The sequence below is a fragment of the Hylaeus volcanicus genome, chromosome 8, assembly GCF_026283585.1.
Source record: "Hylaeus volcanicus isolate JK05 chromosome 8, UHH_iyHylVolc1.0_haploid, whole genome shotgun sequence".
NCBI classification, from domain to species: Eukaryota; Metazoa; Arthropoda; class Insecta; order Hymenoptera; family Colletidae; genus Hylaeus; species Hylaeus volcanicus.
Genome location: NC_071983.1, coordinates 10,321,201 through 10,342,260, shown reverse-complemented (window position 1 = coordinate 10,342,260; position 21,060 = coordinate 10,321,201). Strand labels below are relative to the sequence as shown.

General features: G+C 35.3%; 1 protein-coding gene across 9 annotated transcripts in view; it reads right to left on the bottom strand.

The window, feature by feature from the left end:
* Positions 1 to 962: 962 nt before the first annotated feature.
* The window catches only part of LOC128881530 (protein scalloped), a 216,707-nt gene continuing 196,609 nt past the window's right edge, over positions 963 to 21,060 (bottom strand). For 8 of the 9 annotated variants that reach the window (XM_054132661.1, XM_054132657.1, XM_054132655.1 and 5 more), the window contains 5 exons: positions 12,702 to 12,857; positions 8,220 to 8,435; positions 7,108 to 7,337; positions 5,888 to 6,122; positions 963 to 5,232 (listed from right to left, as the gene is read on the bottom strand). In XM_054132661.1, the coding sequence (XP_053988636.1) occupies positions 5,119 to 5,232; positions 5,888 to 6,122; positions 7,108 to 7,337; positions 8,220 to 8,435; positions 12,702 to 12,857 (951 nt within the window). In that variant the 3' untranslated portion in view covers positions 963 to 5,118. The remainder of the gene's footprint in view (positions 5,233 to 5,887; positions 6,123 to 7,107; positions 7,338 to 8,219; positions 8,436 to 12,701; positions 12,858 to 21,060) is intronic. The other variant, XM_054132664.1, reaches the window with a different exon arrangement.

Below are 21,060 nucleotides of genomic sequence, written 5' to 3'. Positions count from 1 at the left end.
TGTGAGTTAATTGGGAAAATTGTCAAATAAACTAAGAGATACGTGAATGAGAAAGGTACATATGTTTGTCTGTATTGGTAATGTTTTTCTGTAAATGCATATAGAACTCACAAGATTATATGTGTCTATTGTTATACTTTAATATAATATTTTGTATTCATTTAATACACATATTTTAAAAAAACTAGATGTTTACAAAGTATGAATTATACTAGTCTAACACTATAAATATAAGCAATATGTTACTGGATAGCATACTGATTATTGCTTTTCAATTGTTAAATAGAATTTTCCTCATAATAAATATTTAAAAAAAGGACATTATTCCATGTTATTCATTTAATTTAATTTTTACAACGCAGCTATACTCTCTATTTAGAGTGATATACACTGGTCTTAAAAAAAAACGGGACACTTTCTTCAAAACGCCATAAATGTGGGAGTTTTCAACCGATTTTCGAGAAACTTCGTCAGGAGTAATTTTGAAGTGTCCTCTGGGTGTGTGCAAAGTAGGATTGGCGAGGGTTGATGCGAAGAGGTTAGTTCACCCCCGTAAAGGGGGTGGTGCAGAAAAACGGGATTTCTGAAGGTTCCAGGGATGACGGAAGGCGACTCTCCTTCATGTCCTCTACAGAATGCACCCCCTGGAATACCTCTCGGACAAACTCACCCCTCACAACCCCCCACTCCCTCTAAAATCCACAATTTTTAGACGAATGGTATTTTGCAAATATCTCGGAAACTAAGGTCGAGCGACGGTTACATGTATAGGAAAAAGTTGTTTAAAATGTTGATTCCTACAACATATTTAAAAATCATCGAAATCGGCGAGGTGTACCTGTTCTCTATAATTATCGTTTGTGTTTCGATCTCGTTTGTAATTTAACCTCGTGTTAAAATATATTTGAATTTATATAATTCGAATGGAAGAACGGGTGAATAAAAAATGCTGTCTCTTTTTATATCAATTATTTATTTTCCATACAAATTATAAACATGTTTTTCAAATACTGTACATATACTGAATTCTATTATATTTTTAAACCTCTAATTTAATGATATATCATTTCGTTCTTTATTTACTTGTTAAATCAACTACTTTGATCCTCGTTTCATTTTATTTATGGTAATATACAGGTAGATCCCATTCTTCCTGATCAATATTTCATTTAATCATTTTAATAATCAAGCTCAATTCTTTGATATGGCAGTTCCAGGATATGAAGAAATATAAATTTCAAACAGGCGAGTTATTAATTTTGTTCACATAATTCAACAACTTCTGTACATAATACACTGTTAAAATTGCAGTCAATGCTTTTATAAAGATAATTGTTTTTGTGAAAGTCTTCCAAGTTCCAATTGTCATTATAAAACTATATTGCAGATATATCGCAACATCGAGACAAATAAAATTTTTTTTTATTTTATAATTATTTTCCTGGTAGATAAATCTCTGCAAATACAAACAAAATATTTCGTTTTATTTTCATAGTTAGAACCAAATTTACGATTTACAAGTAAAATAATTTTTGTTCTCGCAATACTTCATACAGTACACAAACGTAGTCACTGGAACTTTTCGTTTGATGATGTTTATGTAAATATGTACAAAGATATTTAACAAATTTCGGTTCATCATTGATCGTATCATAGTATTTGTGTACAGTGCGAATTCTTCTTTTTTCTCCTAATCTACTTCTGCATTTGTATCTTTATTGGATTTCAATTTTCTTCTGATATCATCAATATAGAGTGAGAGAGTGCTATTTTCTATCTTCACAGAAGACATAGATAAATATATATTTTCATAATCTTTCCTTATAAATGTAATTCGCTTACTTTAAAATCATTATTCGTTAATGTTAATAATATTAGTGTCGGTGCTCCTTTTTTCAATTTCATACTCCTTCAAAAATTTTTTTTAAATAAAACTTTGCGTAACTGAAATAAGATTTGAGTATGTTTCAAAGATATTGCGTAATATGTTGTTTTCTCAATAATAACGCCTTATTACAAGTCGATTTAAAACCTCGAGATGGACGTTCATTACCGAATAATTAAATAAAGTAACGTCTATTACAACAATCTCCGATGTACATTATTGAAAAATTTTTCCCTCCTTTCCCAATGGTTGAAGAAGATCACTATTTAAAAAAAATATAATAACTTAATTTATAAACAACGTCACATGAGAACATCTCGACGGTTTCAATTCCACTTTAATATACACAGAATTTTTCAAAATTACAATGTATAGATAATAATATGTAAAAACAACGCTTATGATCAATTATTACAAAAAAAAAAGAAAGGTAACAATAAGTAAAAATTGTGAAAGCTGCCAGTTATCGAACGAAAGCCATGTACATTATCATTTAAATATAAGTTCCTTCGTTATTCAGTCAGTCACTTAGCAAATTCAATTCTCACCCAAAATAAAAAGCGACATTATTTCTGACTAAAAGAGAGATCAAAATACATTGCCACTTGTTGCATAAAAGTTAATTAAAGTAAGAATACAATAAGTATTATTAATATTTTCTTAAAACATACATGAATCGTTTCTGTATATCTTAATATTCACTGCCTTATAGACAAGTCCTGTTTTGTAACATACAATTGATCAGATTAAAGAATACGTTAAACGTTTTCTATGGATGTACATGCATAGTTTCTGCGAGAGATGTGACTAATTAAAATTAATCGCAGAATAATGACCCTCTACTCTCAAATAATCGTCGATCAAAATGATATTAAGTACGAAACAAATATCAAGCAAGATTCCCATAAAAGTATGCTCAAATTTAACGAGCTGCAATGAAATCATGCTGTTAAATTGTCGTTTTTCTTAAAAATGGAGAATTAAGTTCAAGTAACCGGTGCGTATACTCGAACTTCAACATCATCCAGTCGGAAAATTGTAAGATTGGATTGCAAAGAAAAATCTCTGTCATTTGTTTCGACTTTCTGATGGATATTGTCCGTATCAAATGTGTGCAATCGGTGTAATCAAACGTATCGCTTCACGATTGTAGTAGAAAGATAAAAACAAACGAAATACGCTTAGTAAGAAAGTCATTCACATAAGAACTATAGAAAAAAGATCTTACAGTACGAGAAAGAAAGTGATTAAAATAAATACAAACACATCCCTCTAATCTAAGTGTCGCTGCCTAAGAGTGAGTGGGTTTGCGCAACTGTGAGTACATTTAAAAGGTTGCCCTTTAAAAATACGTAAAAAAAAACAACGACTAATGTCTCATTTTGTTTTTTTTCTTTCATCTGATCATTGAGAATTAAAAAGCTATGCAGCGAAAACTCTTGCGTTTGTCGTAATATAGCTAAAAAAGAGAAAACAGTTCTACAACAAAAAGTTTAAGGAAAGGTGTGTAACGTTTTACCATGTTATTCTTGACTTTGCTTGCTTTTGATAATCAAAAAATTCTAATAATGATAATGTAACCAAGGAGACTTAAGAAATCATAATGGCATACCTCTCTATTAAACTTCCATTTCGTTTAAAACTTAGAAATCACTTAGATAACTTTATACACGATCATTTATAACAATGTAAATTGTAATCATTGCATTAATATTTAACATATATATTCTTATATGTAATATATGTATATTTGTGTGTGGATGTCTTGTCTGATCTATTTCCTAGTTTAATAATAAAACTATAATACTAAGTTATGTTGGTACCACGCCTTTCCGAGATCAGAGTCTGTTTCTTTTTTTATGTTTTTTACTTTTTTTTTTATTTATTTTCTTGGTACATATACTATTATCGACGCATCATTCTCATACCAAATTTATTGTCAATTTTCAACTTAACTTTTATTATATCTCTGTATTAAAATCACGACGATCTCAATTCGTTTGTAAGCGATTCACGAAATATTCATAAAATATATACGAGTATATTTGCTTCAATATAAAATTTACAATTCCGAAATCTGGAACGTACTTCCTGCAGTACGTACAGGAAATTCTTTCCATGATATATTAAAACACGAGTACCAATCGTTTAATACAACTTTTATCAGTTTTGAATCAAACTCAAGCTCGGGCTGGGCAGTACTTCTAACGTGTACGTGAATGTTTATGTGCGAGTACGTGTACGTGTACGTGTGTGTGTTTATGTAAGTTTCAAATTTTCATTAAGGAGTTTCACAGAAAATGTTCTCGAATATCGTATAAAATATGTAATCTGGTTAAAACGCAGATCAATTAAAATAAACGCATTCTGGATTTAGACAGTACTGCTTAATCCTTCGTCGACGCACTGGGTGTGTCTTACATCTAGTTTTCCAAGTATTCTGGTGCTGTATAAATTCTGAACAAGTTCAGATGTACTCGTAGACTTTTAAAGCAGGTATTTTAACCGTTATAAAGGCCTAAATTTTGTTTATTTTCTTTCTATAAATCGTAGTTGGAGTCCAAGTTCCAAGTATACGTGACTTTGACTGTGACTCAAAATCCTCAGTGCGCTAAGGGGAGATTAAGTGCGTGTACGAGAATCTAAGTTTAACATAAAGACATACAATCTGTGACGCTACAGTATCTGACAGTTTTCTTTTTTATTTTGACAGTGGAACATTTTCGACGGAAACTCTGTTAAATGTAGTTGTGAAACGTGTATATATGTATACATATATATATATAATCCGAACGTGTTTACAATCATGTATTCACGCTTAACCCTTTGAAGCGTACATTTACGAGCAAACCGCATGCTAAGTTACTAGCACTTGATAAAAGAAATTGAAATTATAAAAGATAGCTTTCGTGATACGCGTGTTGACTAAAACCACTAATTCTGCGATCACAATATGCAATATAAATATTATATTCAGCGTTTGTAAATGTTATATTTACACGATAGAGATTATATCGTACAATATTAATGGTATCGTGGATAAAATGAACCTTGAGCGAAATAAGAATGAGAAAAACTTAAAATAACGTGTGGTCGTAGACGATAATCACAGCACTTCAAAGGGTTAATATATCTTGTGTGTAATCGTGTATATGCGCGTATGGATGATTTTTTTATGTGATGGTAGGCACTGATGGGGGTGGATGGCTGCATGGCGAGCAGGTTCAAGCAGGCTAGTCCTTGATCAATCTGTATATATGATGTTGTGCACCGTGTTCGGACGTCGACACCTCGAACACGTATGCCGTGCACAGTAACGTTTCCTGCGTATCCCTGTTCGTAACAACCTGAAAGCAAAATACAAGGCCACCGTTATTTTACACGTATCTAATGATCGTACATATTATGCATTACTATGTATACATTAATAAATAATTTATACATGTTTAAATAAATATCAATTAATTTTATTAACATATTTGAATTATACTTGTTTACGTGTTACATATTTGCAGATTTTATTTTCGCTATAGTTAAATAGTAAAGGAAGATTAGATCAATAGTGCACGGTAAAATTTTTGGGGCTGTTAGAGGGGAAAAAGGAGTAGCTCGTGAATTTTGTTATATGAAAGGTGGTATTAATCTACTGTTATTTACATGTCTTACAAAACTGAATAATTTGTAATTATGCATCATTTTAAATAATAGTTCAGAGTTAAGGCGGCAAGTGTGCTCTGAAGCGTACCTTTGGAAGTGCGAAAGTAAGATGAAGAAAACGAAATTCTTGACTTCGTATTTTCCTTACAGTTAATTGTCAAGAGCAATTGCTATTACTTTCTCTTTTAAAGAATAAACATAGCTAATGATACTTATCTTCTATTTAGAGAAATGATTTTAATTTCTCGTTACAACTCTGCAGCTGTGCATAATAGAATATATGTATACATGCTCGCACAATTGAGTGGCTGATGATGGTCTGAATGCAGAAAATATGTATCGTACCTGGAGAATGGTGAAATTCTCAAGAACGCTGTTCATCATGTACTTTTCCGGCAGGTGCTTCAATTTGTGTATGAAGTTGATCATGTACTCGCACATCGGTGAACGGCTAATGCGATAAACGAACCTGCCATTTTCGAACCTAGCGTATTCCGTTTCTACTTTCTCCACCACCTGTTTTCCGAAAGAGCAGACTTTGGTCGAACACGTTATCGTCATGTTCTCGTTGCCTTCGTACCTGTTCAAAAGACACTCGCATTAGCGACAATGAAACTTGTTTAGTTCTTCAGTAAGGAGCACTGAACCATATATGGCTGACATGGGGATCAACGTGTTGTGTAGAATTATATGTATGTATACTATGTTTTAGGTTGGCCCAAAAGTTTCTTTCGCTTTATTAATAAGTAATACATGCACAATATTTTTATGTTTTATGTTACATTACTGAATTGCGCACGATTCATTTTGCTCCATTACTGTTACAACATGAACATCTATGAAATTAGATTGTCTATTTATATAAACACGACCACAGAAAATAATTGAGTGCAACTCGCGAAAGAAACTTTCGGGACAACCTAATATATGGGTAGTTTTATAGTTTACCATTACGTAGTTCACCCATATGGATAGTTTTACTATTGCTAGTAAATACTTGATGGATATGTCTACAGGCCACAATAAAACGGAAATCAACAATAATTGCTGACAATAGAAATGATCAATTATCGAATTATTGAACGATGCAGAAAAGGTATATGTTTTTCTTTTTTTGGAAGTCGAATCAACGATTAACCAAACAGAAAGTACCTCTTGAAGTAGAGAATATATTTCATAATAATCACTCTAACATGTTCTGAGTGTATTTTCATACACAATTTTAGGGCCAATATTATTTTTCACACGTTGACTGCTAGATCAATACACTTGAAAATGTCTATTGTTACTGAATTTTGTTTACAGACTATTGGAAATTACATAATCAAACATTTATCGCGTTATTTGTTTTTGTAATTTCATAAAAATTCATGAATTTCATTTACATTATTTTCTTTGGCATTTAACTTTCAGAATTAATTTTTTTAGTTCTTCAGTGAAGAGTACTATCAGTCATATATGGGTGATGTGGCGATCAACGTGTTAAAAAATAATAATGCTGGATAATTATGCGTCAACCCACCTAAGATAATAACTTAGGAAAATATGAAAATTTCATAACTTACTGGCTTGTCACCCCGTAGAAGGCTCCAGCTTCGTCCTGAATGTTCGTATTGAGATCAGCCCAGAATTTAACAAGGAAAAAGGCTGCCTGGGGTCCCTTGTCGTAGAGCTCCTTTAGGCCACCCTTTTTCTCCGGGAATTTGTCATATATCTGCCTAACATCAACAGCCTCCAGCAGCGGATCCGCGTAAGTCGCGGATCCTCCTATATGGACGAACAGGTGTTTGTGGTACTGGAAACGCAAAAGAAACGTTTGGACGTTCATTAAAGTCAGATTACGACTTTCAGTCGGTATATTCGGATTTCTCGGATATTACGAGCACCGATAAGACTTATGACGGTCATCAGAAGTACGAACGGTAATTTAGTTTTTCCCTGAGCACTGGCAAACGCGTCGAACCCTCTACCGAGAAATTCAAACGACCACCTAACGATCTAGCTTTTTGCGTCTACTTGATTCTTTTGCAGTATATCAGAAGGAGAACGTTTTCTTTGACGCATAAACCTATTTATCGTGCTTTAAGTGAACTTTGCCTAAGCATTTTAAACCTTTGCACTTGGATGTTTCCTCTGAGGGAGCATTGGAAGCCCAGAGAACTTTGGCAGAGACTACACAAGATAAATTCACTCGAGCGCAACATTTTCAGAGGTGTATGCTTCCTTGATGGTTTCCATCCAAGTAGGAAAAAACAACAATGTGGTATGCATACCGAGGTATGCAGGGTGGACCAGTTTAATGAATCCAGCTGGATATCTCCGAAGGATAGAACGAATGGTAATTCATCATACCCGTTACAATAAATTACATGCTTTTAATGCTACATTATTCAATATGACATAATTCCAGTTAGCACATTCAGCAACAAAATAGCTTCAAGTGCAGAGGATTAACTTGAATGTAAAGTTCAATAAAAATAACAGAGGCAAATTAAATTTCATTAACTCTATCAAACTATTAACCATTTCATTTCTTTTAGGGTAAAAGTACTGCAGTCATTTAAATTTCAGTGGATAGAAGTAGACGTTCAATTATAAACAAAAGGACATGTTTGCTACAAACAGTTGTATATAAAATATTGGCTAATACCTTCATTGAGAATATTGGAGTACTTACAATATCTTGGTCTCTCTGCTGATCCATGTAGGCCGAGAACTCTACAAGTCTGAGCTTGTGGGTTGCGATGGCACGTCCTTCCCAGGGCGGGGGTGGTTGAGCCTGGACCATGTCACCGCTCGAGACTGCCGTCGCCGGTTTCCCGGTGTACGCCGGTTGCGAGAACGGCTTGACATCTTGCGACGTTCCTGGCTGGAGACCCGGTGGCCAAAATTGCTGAAAAGACGACATCCTGGTTTCCTTTTGCTACCTTTAAACGTTAACTGCGTCGCAGTTTAAAATGTTCAGATTTATTTCTAGAATAAAACGTCCAACAGTTCCCTGGAACGTTGCGAATATCACGGAGTGAGACACTGCTGTTGCATTTAACCTTTTCCAATTGAATTTTATTCATTTTTATTTTTTTTAGGAACGTAGCACTAAACCTACCGAGGTTTCATTTATTCCTATTTCTACTGTGATCGAACAAATGATTATATTTATGTGAAATTAAGTTTAATAATGCGTCAAACGATTGTATATAATTCATACATTGCAGAGAAGAACTGTATACAAAAGTTTTAAAACGGACATTTGATTGGTTGTGACAGGTTCAGTGTTAATTGTATCAGGGTTGGCTATAAGTCAAAAGTTGTAGCCAGATAATAAACAGCTTTCCTTCTGTTTATGTTATTCTTCAACGAATGTTTAATCTAAATGTAAGTACTCTAGTCTTATGTTACATGTAGCATTTGTGGATTAAGTACTACTGAACGTTTTCTGATTATATTAATTTAGACGAAATTATCGAGAGAATTGAAGTTCGCGACCTCTTACACCATTATTGCAAACTCGATAATATAAATTTAAGGAGAAATAGCAGTTCAATACCTACAAAATGGTATATGTAATATAAAACTTAAACACTTTTATTCAGTTTAAATATTCGTTCAAAATGAACGCAGAAAGAAGGAAGAAAAAATGGGAAAAAACTTTCGGTTCATCCCAATAATTTGCGTAAAAATAAAAAAACATCGATGATAAAATACTAAATTTCTTGGAAACTGTTGGATTTGTAGAAATAAACCAGACTCTACTTTTTGATGATTTTGAAAGAAGAAACGAGGTGTCTTCCTGTTCGTCTGTGTTTGTCATCTATATATTCCGTCAGACTTTTAATCAAATTCCATGCAAAATTCTACAGAAATAAGTTAAGTTAATTGCGCTAGGAAGAGATCTCATTTTTCTCCGTGAGCCATCGAGCCCTCGGGTGAGGTGCGATCGCGATCAGCTTCGTAACAGGGCGAAAGAAGAAAAAAAAACACACAAAAAATGAGAAAAAAAATATATGTACACATAAGTGAAGGAAAATAATAGTAGTCGTATTATGTGAAGAGAGAAAGACAGTTTGGTAAGCCACAATGACGCTTCACAACGCATAATTATGCCAAAAAAATACGTGTATATACATACATACATACATACATACATACATATTGTATATGTATGTATAGATATGTATGCAGCCCGTGTAAGTGTGTATATATGCCCAGGTGATACATATGTAAAAGATAGAGCGACGGACAAATCGAACAATACACAACAAGGGCCCCCAGGGGCGTAGCAGCAGAGAGCGAGGGGTATCGTTTTTTCGAGGATGGTTAGTTTTTGTCGCGCAAGCTTCCATGACGAAGAAAAAGAAAATGCAAACTCGCTGCTCGAAATGCTGTTTTTTTTTCTCTCTGGTTCCGTTTTCATTCATTCATTTATTTTTTATTTTTTTTTCTGGACGAGAGAGCCGTACTTGAAGCGCGCTGCGAACAAGAAAGAGGAATCGATAAGCGGAAGAGAGAAGCACAGACCGAGAAAGAGGGATGACAGAAACGAAATCAAAGGAAGAAAAGCTACCTTTCGCGACTTATTGCACCGTTGTCCTTTATTCTTAGAAAAGACACTTTGTCGAACAGACAAGTATTATTATGGATCAAAGCGCGAAAGGAAAATGCCGGGTCGACGTTCGAGCAATGTCGAAACACGAAATAGAGCGTTGACGTGTAATTTAACCGGTGACTTTTAAAGGGTATTTCCAATTTCAACTTTGAATAAGTCGATTTTTTTTTTAATTTTTTTTCCATAAAGTATATGTCCTCAAAAATATATCTGCAACAGGATATATACTGATACCCGCAAAAGTAACGAAGTTATACATAGATGTTTGAAGGACACCGTTTCGCAATTAGTATGTATATTTTTCTCCCTGTTTCGACCTTTATTTAACCTCTTCACGCCCTTAGCCACATATGTAGACGTTTAGTTCTTTATAATTATAATCATTGTCAATAAAAAAAAGAACAAAAATTTGGTAATAACAAAAAAAAAAAAAAGAAGAAGAGGAAAGTCCATTGTACGGTTCGGATTGGAGGACTAATCGCAAGTATACATACTTCCATATAATCGATAGGAGAAACTTTAAATGCGTTTGTCTCAAAACCTCATTTTTTTTATATGGCTGACACGATATCTTAAGATTTAATCCACCGATCTACTTAAAATTTGAACACAATCTTTAGAAAATGTGCCGATATCGTACGAACCAACATTTTAAAAATCTATTGATTTTTTATCATTTTCTAGCATGCTGAAGATGAACAAAGTATTTTTATTTCATTTACTGAACTAAACCTTTTATCGCGAAGAGAATTCTTTAACAAAAGGAATAAATAATAATCACACCGTATGGAGAGTGAGGTAGAATTTTCTTTGATTTTCCACAGTTAAGGGCATACGAAATGCTCTCCACGATAGTTGGACGATGACTAAGCATTTTTTAGTGAAAAGGTTAACATCAACTTCCAAGAAATAGGATTGTTTATTCATGTAAACACTGCCAGACGAAACAGCTGAGTGAAAGTCGCGAAAGAAACTTTTGAGACAGGTTGATGTGAATGAAAATTAGGTCGGTTAAGGGGAAGGTATTCTAGTATATTCTAGTCTAGAACTTTCAAAACACATGTTTTCCTTTTTTGGTACTTTCACAAAGTGTTCACCTTCAAAATTATATCTGCTAAAGCATTTTACAAAGTTCGGGAGAAGTTAGTCTAAAGAGAAAGATATACGAGTATACGTATCTGGTATGATAAACATTAACGCTTAACCTACCGACGTTCATTTGCAACAATTTTTATCGTTATGGGAAAAGTGACTAGTCTTAAAGGCACTTTTTTCAATTGAATGCAAAAATATTTTACGTGGAACTGAATTGAATAATGCACGAAATAATTGTATACAGAGTGTCCTAGAATTAATGTAAGAACAGAAAATGTGGGGTAGCTGAGACGATTCAGAACCACAATTTCCTTTGCAAAAATGTCGGATGATGTTTCGTTAATAATTCAAAAACGAAGCGCCATCCGACATTTTTGTAAAGGAAATTGTAGTTCGGAATCGTCTCAACTATCCCCATTTCCAGTTCTTACACTAATTCTGGGTCACCATGTCTAATTCGTATATAGCATATAAGAACTGCACATAGAAATTTGAAAACGTTCATTTGACCGATCGTGGTAGGTTCAGTGTTAAATACGATTTCCAGATAATCATGTTTTTTAAAATGATTGCCATGTCGAGTACTAGTCTTCTAGTTGAGCTAATGACTATGAAATTTGGAGTGAAGTTCCAGAACACGTGCATTTAACGATTTTCAAAATCTGATTTTTATTCTACAGTTTTCTACGCGATACGGATGATAACAAAATCAATATCTAAGGTTCATAATATTTCCAGTGTTTTCGGGTCACAGCGACGCTGATACCAAGGGAGAAGGCAACCATGAAGATACTTTTTCGAAAAGGAACTTGTACAAGATTACTTGCATTACGTTTTGTTGAAAGTAAATTACGTGTACTCTTAAAATACGAATAAAGAAGAAATTAAAAAATCCTCATGGACGTAAACAAAAAGATCCAAAAGAGTATCTAAAGATTGATGTTCTAGACTAGAATACCCCTTAACAAACCACACGACGACCGCTCTTTGGCAAGCGGAATGACTGGTTACAGGGCGAAGCGGTTAGAAAAAAAAAACAGATACGAACTTTAAAGAAGAAGCCAAACCGACAGTGTAGCGATGAAAGTTAACTTTCTCAAGACGACGAGACACCGTTCTCGACTCTTCTCCAACTCGATCGAACAGCGATTGTCGTGACGCCTCGAAACATACCCGACCGCAGGGGAACGCTTCGGTAACGATAATTGGCGATTCGCGACAATTCGATTTACACGAGGCCCCCGTTTAAAAGGACACCGGTACGGATCGAGCAGTCTCGTTACGCGTGCGTTACGTATCTAGTTTGCGAAAGCGGAACGATCTTTCTCTCTTTTCGTGGTCACCGACGTGTCTTGTCGTCTCACCCCAAAGCTCGTGGCTCGTTTAAGGAGAATCGCAGGCCGATCAAAATAGTTCATCCAAGGGTTTCTTTTTTTTTTTCCGTGATTCGGGACTTACCGCTCCGGGATAGGAGATAGGGGTGGAAGCGTGAAGGGCAAGGGGCCCCACGAGGGCGGGGGGCATCTTGTTGTGTATCGCACTCCCAGCTGATACTATCTGGGCGCTCGACATGCTCGACATTGTCTGGAGCGCCTTCTCCTTGGCGGCATGATCCTAACAAATTGTCAAACCGATTACAACGCGTTGTCGCTGTTGATAACGAGGAGTCATCGCAAGTACAGTTTGGGAAACAAGCATCGACACACTCGCTTCTTTAAACATATTTTTATGTATAATACCATAAGAGGGTGCGACGTTTTAACGGCCCGAAAAAAGAGAGGTGTTTTCAGACATTTTTTTTTTTTAAGAAACTGTACGCTAGAATATTTTCAAATTTTCATTAGGATTTATTGAACTTTCGAACAAACAAACACTGATTTTGTAATGCCGTTATTAACACGGAGTTGCTACGGTTACTTCTTTAGATCCTTCTTTAAACTTCATTTTTTCTGTATTTGGCTGGACTAGTTAAAAAGTCTACGAGATTTCCCATTCTACACGCAATTCCTCGAATGCTCACACTTTTCACCCGATACGCTCAAATTGTCCTCTTTTCTTTCTTCTGCGCTGGAGCATGTATCATGTGGTATTGTGCATCGCTAACGCAAAATATAATGTCTAATTTGATTAGAAAAAGTATTAGAGAGTTTGTTTACACGTGCCACGACTCCAAACGTAATGAAACTGCTTATTTATTATACAGAGTGTCTCAGAATTAGTGTAAAAACCGAAAATGAGAGGTAGCTGAGACGATTCTGAACCACAATTTCCTTTGCAAAAATGTCGAATGGTGTTTCATTTTTGAATTATTAACGAAAAGACACCGACCAATGGCTCGGGCCAGCCTTTCGCGGCTGAGGGCGCGCTACTCGGACGCTATGATTGGTTATAATTCGCTATGGTTAATAATTCAAAAAAGGAAGCATCATCCAACATTTTTGCAAAGGAAATTGTGGTTCAGAATCGTCTCAGCTCCATTTCTGGCTCTTACACTAATTCTGGGACATTCTGTATATTGATGCTGCAGTTACACAACAATTGGATAGAATTATTTAGAAGCAGCTTTCGAGAGGTGAACAAAGAAGTTATTATTTATCATATCCGTTTAGCTCATACAATTTGTGTAATTCCTGCTCAAAAGTCTGACTATATCCATAAAGTATCTTAAAGAATAATCTATTAAAGAGGATAGTATTTCAAAGTTACTTAAATGAAACTTACAGGCTGCTGCTCTTAAAACTTATTGTAATATTATATTCAATACATTTAGTTGATTTTGATCATTTTGTTTTAAACAACATTTCTCCAATTCATGGGAATGATAACTTAAAAACTAATTGACCAATCATTTTCAAACTTCATGCACCCTTACTTTATTTAAATGCCTTGAATGTAAACAATAAATTGGAGCGATATCATTGTTTGACGTATGCTTTTTATAACAAAAAGCTGTACAAACTTATATCATTTCTGTAATCAGTTAATAAAATTCTATTTCAAACATTTTTAATCGTAACTTACTTATATTTGGTGATTGTAATATTGTAAATTTGATCATGATGCTTTGTCCCGGTATATATTTAAAAGTGAACACATACATTGAATAAAAATGTTTAAAGAAAATCGTATTCGTTGCACAAACTGCGTGTAATTTTCAGTACGATCGAGAAAAGTCGCAAGGTAGTAAAAGTATCAGGGAAACTTTGTTTGCAAAACTTTTAATTTTAATTTCCCATTGGCATTTAGAGGAAGCCGCGCAGATAAAATTAAATCGATAAGCGATTACTCGTCGTTGCATAATTTCTTCATCTGCCGTCGGTGTCCTCTCCCTCCCTGCCCCGCTGCTGTCGCTATTTTAACTTGACCGTAGTTGATGTCATCGATCGCTATCGAGAAACGGCAATGCAGTTGATTGCAGAAACGAGCCTGGTTTTCGGTTGCGAAATTCGCGGGAATTTTGCGCTTTTATCGGAAAGCCGTCGTTTTAATCAGCGGCTCCCGACCGAAAATCGCTGACGAGGCGAATGAGAGGTTCGTTCACGTGATATCCGGGAAATTGGCGCGTCTCCCCCTCGTAACCCCGCCCGACGGTACAGGGCTTTTCAATCTCGTTCATAAATCCGTAATAGAAGAGCCATTACAAGCTCTGCCGTTCGGAATGAAGCGTGCCGCGTAACAATGCCAACTGCAAAGGGTTCTTGGTACTGGTGGTTCTGCGCATCAAAAAATTCTTAACTTTTTCCTGTCGCTCCCTATTCTCTCGTCCTCCTATCCCGTGGACGTCTGTACACCGTGTGTACGCACCTCTCTTAGTCTTGTTAACCCAGAGGGACCGAATTGGCCTAATCGGATTGGATTTATTCGAACATTTAGCACACGTATTATATTGACACTTGACGGGGAAAGCCTACCCTTCGAGGCAATTTTTATGATTTTTTTACAGCCAAAATAATCTTCATAAATTTTTCAAACTTGATACAGTACTTAATGTCTCGTTACGACGCACAAGCTCGGGGACTGATTTTATGCGACTAACGTGGACATTGTATATTTTTTTATGTTTGCCGACGCCCGTAGACAAGGACAGCGAATAAAGAAGAAGAACGAAGCGAAAACACCGAGGCATGTCGCTGAAACAATGTAATGCAACGATGAAACTTTCTTATTATTAACTTTTTTTTTTTTTGTAAAACTTTGATCATCATATTCCTGTCATTTTTCTGATTAAAATGAGACCAAACACGACATAATTCGCAACATATTTACTTCTAACCACTTATTATCTATCATGTATCGTAAACACTAACTAGAAAAAGATGAATGTTAAATATCGTGATTGGTCTCATTTTTATTAGAAAATGTCAGGAATATGATGGTAAAAGTTTTACAACAAAAAAGTTAATAATAAAAAAGCTTCACCGTTGTATTACATTGTTTCACTGACATACCTCGGTGTTTTTTCGCTCTGTCCTCTTCTTTACCCGTTGTACTTGTCTATAATCGACACTCGGCGGCGAACATCAAAGAATATAGTGGGGCTGGTTTCTGTGCACTTGTCCTGGACAAATTTGTGCGTTTAACGAGACGTTACTGTACATCTAACTTATACATGTATTAGATATAGAAATTAATTCTGTGCCTTTATATTCAATCATTTATAACTCTAGTTTCAGTAGAAATATTTAATCGTCATTTTGTAATACAAGGTGAACCATTTTAATGAATTCAGCTGGATATCTCCGAACTATAGAAGAATGGAACAAAATATTTTAGACAAAAGTTGTACGATTCCACGGAGGACATAAGCTGGCGTTATCAGTTTTATTGTAGATGGTGTCACTTTCGAGATTTCATTCATTTCTTTAAATCGAAGTCGTTTTATTTCTTGAAATAAAAGTTGTAACTGGCAATGAGACGAATGCAACCATTTTTGAATTTTTCAATTCGATTCAATTTTGACAAAGTTACAAAGCTTCAAACAGCTACATGTAGCTATACATGTTTTCTTATTGCTGTTTTTTTAACAGATTACAAGTGTGTTTGATAATTATAATAATTGTGGTAGTATAATAATATGTTAAATTTAATGGATTTTAAAGTTCTTATAGCCATCAAATATATAATACTAAGGAATTGCATTGCAATGGCCATCGTGTTGAGAACTTGCTAATTATAATAATATAATAATATGCAAAATTTGATGGCTACTAAAGTTCTTATAGCAATCAACTATATAATATTAAGCCAATTACATTGCAATGTCCATCAGGTTAAGACTCGAGTTATGTGTATAGATATAGATACATTACAATAGAGATCAGGTTGAGGACTTCCAATTAGAAAGTTAAATATACTAAAATGACGAGTAAGTGTATCTGCTTAAACTAGAGTTATAAATATGTAGATTGCAAGCCTTTATGCAAATGAAAATCTTTGCAAATGTACCTAGAAAAATTGAACCTCAATAGGAATTTATTTTATTCTGCAAACATTGTAATATGATTTTTACCTTCAATATTTTTTTTTTTATATTATTGCATACTGCATTTTGCAGTTTCTTGCACGTTTAAATTTACTACAAAAGCATAAAAATTCGGAGCATGGTTACAAACGAAATTTCTACACTTAATACATCCGAGATAGGGCTTCTTAGAAGATGCATACGGTTGTTCGGAACAGGGATCTGAAAAACGTCGAGGTCGAGGTTTCGTCTGTGCAAGAGTACCTACTCTGCGATGCGACGGTTATATCGGACCGCTGTTCGTGTATGCATTCGATCGAATCGTAAATCCTCCATAAATACGCCGCAACACGCGTCCTCGAGCTTGCACAATGCGCGAATAAAAATCGCCCGTAGCCGTGCGAGGGCTCGGTTCGCGTGCGCGACTGATACGAGGGAACAAGAGGCGGGCGTCGGTTTTATTTTCGAGCGGTGTGATTTATTAAAAAGAACGCGGACGGACGAATTTTCGAATTTAAAAAACGATTATCGCGAAATCGGCGCCGCACGCGAAAAATCTATTCGAGTCCGCGGGTCCCCGTTGTTCACCGTGCAGCGGCCGTGGTGAATCTGCAGTGGAAAATCAATTCGGTTAATTGAGAGAGAGGCACATCGCGTACTCTTCCCTTCCCACGTTCCGCTTCTTTTTTTTTTTCTCGCTTTAATTTCCGCATCTCTCGTTCTCTCTGTCTCGCCTGGGTATCGCTGTCCCTGTCTGCAACCCCTCATCGCGCAAATACACGCGAGGAATGCAGGATTGGGCGGGTAACGGGCTGGACATGTTTATCGACATTCTGAAACGCCGCTCGGCCGTTTTTGGGTATCGTCAGTTATCGGGGCTACGTTTACACCGCAACAATCAATTACACCGTAACGCTCGACCGGGATTATTTCGAACATAGATTGCGCGAGCCGATCTCGGAAGAATGCGTTTCACCGGGGAAAAATGATGCGTTTCGATTAACCCCTCGTTACTCGAGACCGAAACGCACGCGTTTATCCCTCGCAATTATACACTTACTCCCTAAATCCAAGGTATTAGGTGTAGTAATTAATACTGTGTCGTTCGATATAACGATTGAATATAATTATTTGTAACTAGACTGTGGATTTTTACAATAATAACATTTTTGCAAAAGTACCTACCAAAATTGAACCTAAGTAGGGATTTATTTTATTCGACAAATATAATATAAACTTTCTTTTCGATATTTTTTTATGTTATTACGTAATGTATGTATTTTGTAGTTTCGTGCACATTCACATTTCCTATGAATACATAAAAATACGCAGTTTATTCATAACTCTAGTTTAAACACATATCTTACTTATCATTTTGGTATATTGAAGTACAATGCTGCAATGTATTTATACACATAATCTACGTCTCAACCTAATGGTCATTGCAATGTAATTGTACACATAATCTGAGTCTCAACCTGATGGTTATCGCAATGTATCTATAGATATAACGTGAGTCTTAACCTGATGGCCATTGCAATGTATCTGCACACACGACCTAAGTCTCAACCTGATGGTCATTACAATGCACCTATAGGAACTTTAGTAGCCACGAAATTTTACTTATTAGTATACTCTTACAATTATTATATTAGGTCCACAAATAAGTTCGGTACCTTTACATATATTCAGCTGTAATTACATTTTTAATTGAAATTTTTTCCCCGCCGATCGGTGTCTTAAGATATTAGCTTCGCGTTACTAACTTCACTATGTAACTTTAACCTAATTGGTATATAACCTCGAAAAACAATACTTCGCACCATGACGTTTCAGAAAGAGCACATTAGACATTGTATTCTTTTTGGATTTGAGTTGAAGAAAAATGCTGCTGAGCATTTTTGCTGCTACAAAAATGATTCTTATTTATGCGACATATTCTCCAGATATGGCCCCCTCAAATTATCATCTTTTTCGGTCGCTACAACACCATTTGGTTGATTCTCGTTTCAAATCTTTCGAAAAAGTCGAAAAAAGCATTAATGAGTTTATTGAATGAAAACCACCATCTTTTTATAGAAACTGAATCCGCCAACTAGCCGAAAAGTAGAACAAGTGTGTAGAAAGTAATGGTGATTACTTTGAAACATAACGTGTATTCCTTTTTCTTATAAATAAACATCGAATATATGATAACAAGGGAGCGAATTTATTTATACACCTAATAATTACCAAATACACTTGCAATCTGTTAGATTAATAATAAGCAGAATTTGTTGTTGTACGCACTTGTTTAAAAATAAAAGTGACACGTATATTTTATTTGTACATATTAACAGATAGCACGCCAAGCAAACTTTTAAATAAAATTACCCATTTGTCATTATCCAACAAAAAACCAACAAAATGTAAAGTAAAACTGTATGCAGCGCCTTTCCTCCGATATTCCAACACACCGTGCACGTGGGAATTAGCGAATGTCATTACTTCAGTCCCCTCCATTTCCTTTCATCGATGTTAATTGTATATATTTCCCGCTATTTACTATACGTGAAATTGAATCGTGATTAATTTTCAACCAATGCAAGCCGTATTTAAATATCGCATCACATCAGAACCTCGATGTAGATTCTCATTCAAATCGTAAAATTGTCGTGTTTGTTGCTAGTCCAGCACGTTTTGAATTTCACGGCGCTACAATATCGATAAGTCGGTTCGCGTGGAAAATTAATACACTGTGTTCGGTCCTAGCGAACGCGATCGAGGGAAAACACTCATTTTGGAAGATATTCGACAATTTGGATCGAATCCGTGATACTTAGAATTTGATTCAATTAAAGAAGGAAACCCACATAGGAAGACAAAGGTTAAGTGTTTTTGACTTTTTTTTTATACAGAAAAAGTTGTTACAATTTTTGTTTAACTTTGAGAATATTTTAAGTATGCTTTAAAATACACTTGGTAATTTTTTAAATTAATTTCACACAGAAATCTTTGAGATATCGGTTTTCCTTCTATAGGAAGTTTTCGCTCGAGTCTGCTTTTGGTGGAAATTCGAAGAGTTTTTTCTAATTGTAAGATTATTGAATAGAAGCATTTGAGCACCGTCATTCATAACATCAGTTGGTCGAATATAGTCGAGCACTGGAGGCTTCCCTACAATCATTTTTATTACAGATATAAACAGACCCAAATATTTTCAATAATAAATAGTCAAGATACCGTACAAATTAATTAAAAACTTTTTCCCGAAGAAAAACAATATTCTACGCGCTTAGCTATGCGAATGGCCGCTTGTCCTGCCGAAATCTGAAAACATTGTCCAGTTTGGGACAGTTTTTGTGGACTCTGGATTCTGGACTCTCTAGCTCTCGCAAAAGTTTGATACAACAGCGCGGCGAGAAAAATTACGGCTACGGTACGGTTCGCCGCGAATGGTCTTTAATGGTAGGGGGCGCGTAGAAATTAAATAAGGCGCGACCACAGGAAACGTAAACAGCGTGCCTAAAAATTCTTTTCCCGTGGAATAAATCGCGGGGATCCCAGCGTAAGCAGGGCTCGGCGGTGTTCGCCCCACGTGAAACGCGGAAACCAGAAAATTACGTCACATTGGACTGTCCGTACACCGGCTGGTTCTCTGAATAATGCCCACGGTATGCGGCCACTGCAGTACCAGATGCAGTCGCTGCAACTGCAGCCCGCGATTCGCTTAAGAGAGTGTTCTACTCTAGGACTTTTGACATTTCCTTAACACTAAGGTTACGAAGCATGGTCATTCTGATCCATTCCAAATTTTAAAAGATTTTACCGAAAAAAAAGACATAAGCACATGTTTAAAAATTCATTTTTGTTCAAGCCTCTCATTAACCGTTTGACTGTGAAGGGCGTAGTATGTATCCGTCCTCGAGAAATGGGCTCACTCAGTAAAATGTTTGTATTCGTTAAATCAATTCTTAAAAAATATCAGCTTATAAAGCACAATGAAACAAAACTTTTTTATATTTGCTGTTTATTCATAGGACGCTTAGTTTCAAAAATAAAAATTGAAAAATTGGAAGTTCGTTGCAAAAATAGAATTTCAGGGAAAGTGTCTACTAAGTTTTCAATTTTTATCTCTGAAACTAAACGTCGTATGAATAAACTATAAATATAACAAAATTCCGTCTTATCATTCCCTATAAGCTGAAATTTCTTTTAAATTCACATCTCGTTACGCCTCTTCGAATTTCCAACAAAAATCGTCCCGCAGTCAAAGGGTTAAATTTGCACAAAACCTGCTCCATTTAGTGTCTAATTTTCCGTGGAATAACCCATTGACATATTCAAGCATTTTTTAATAACATAGTAGCTTATCTA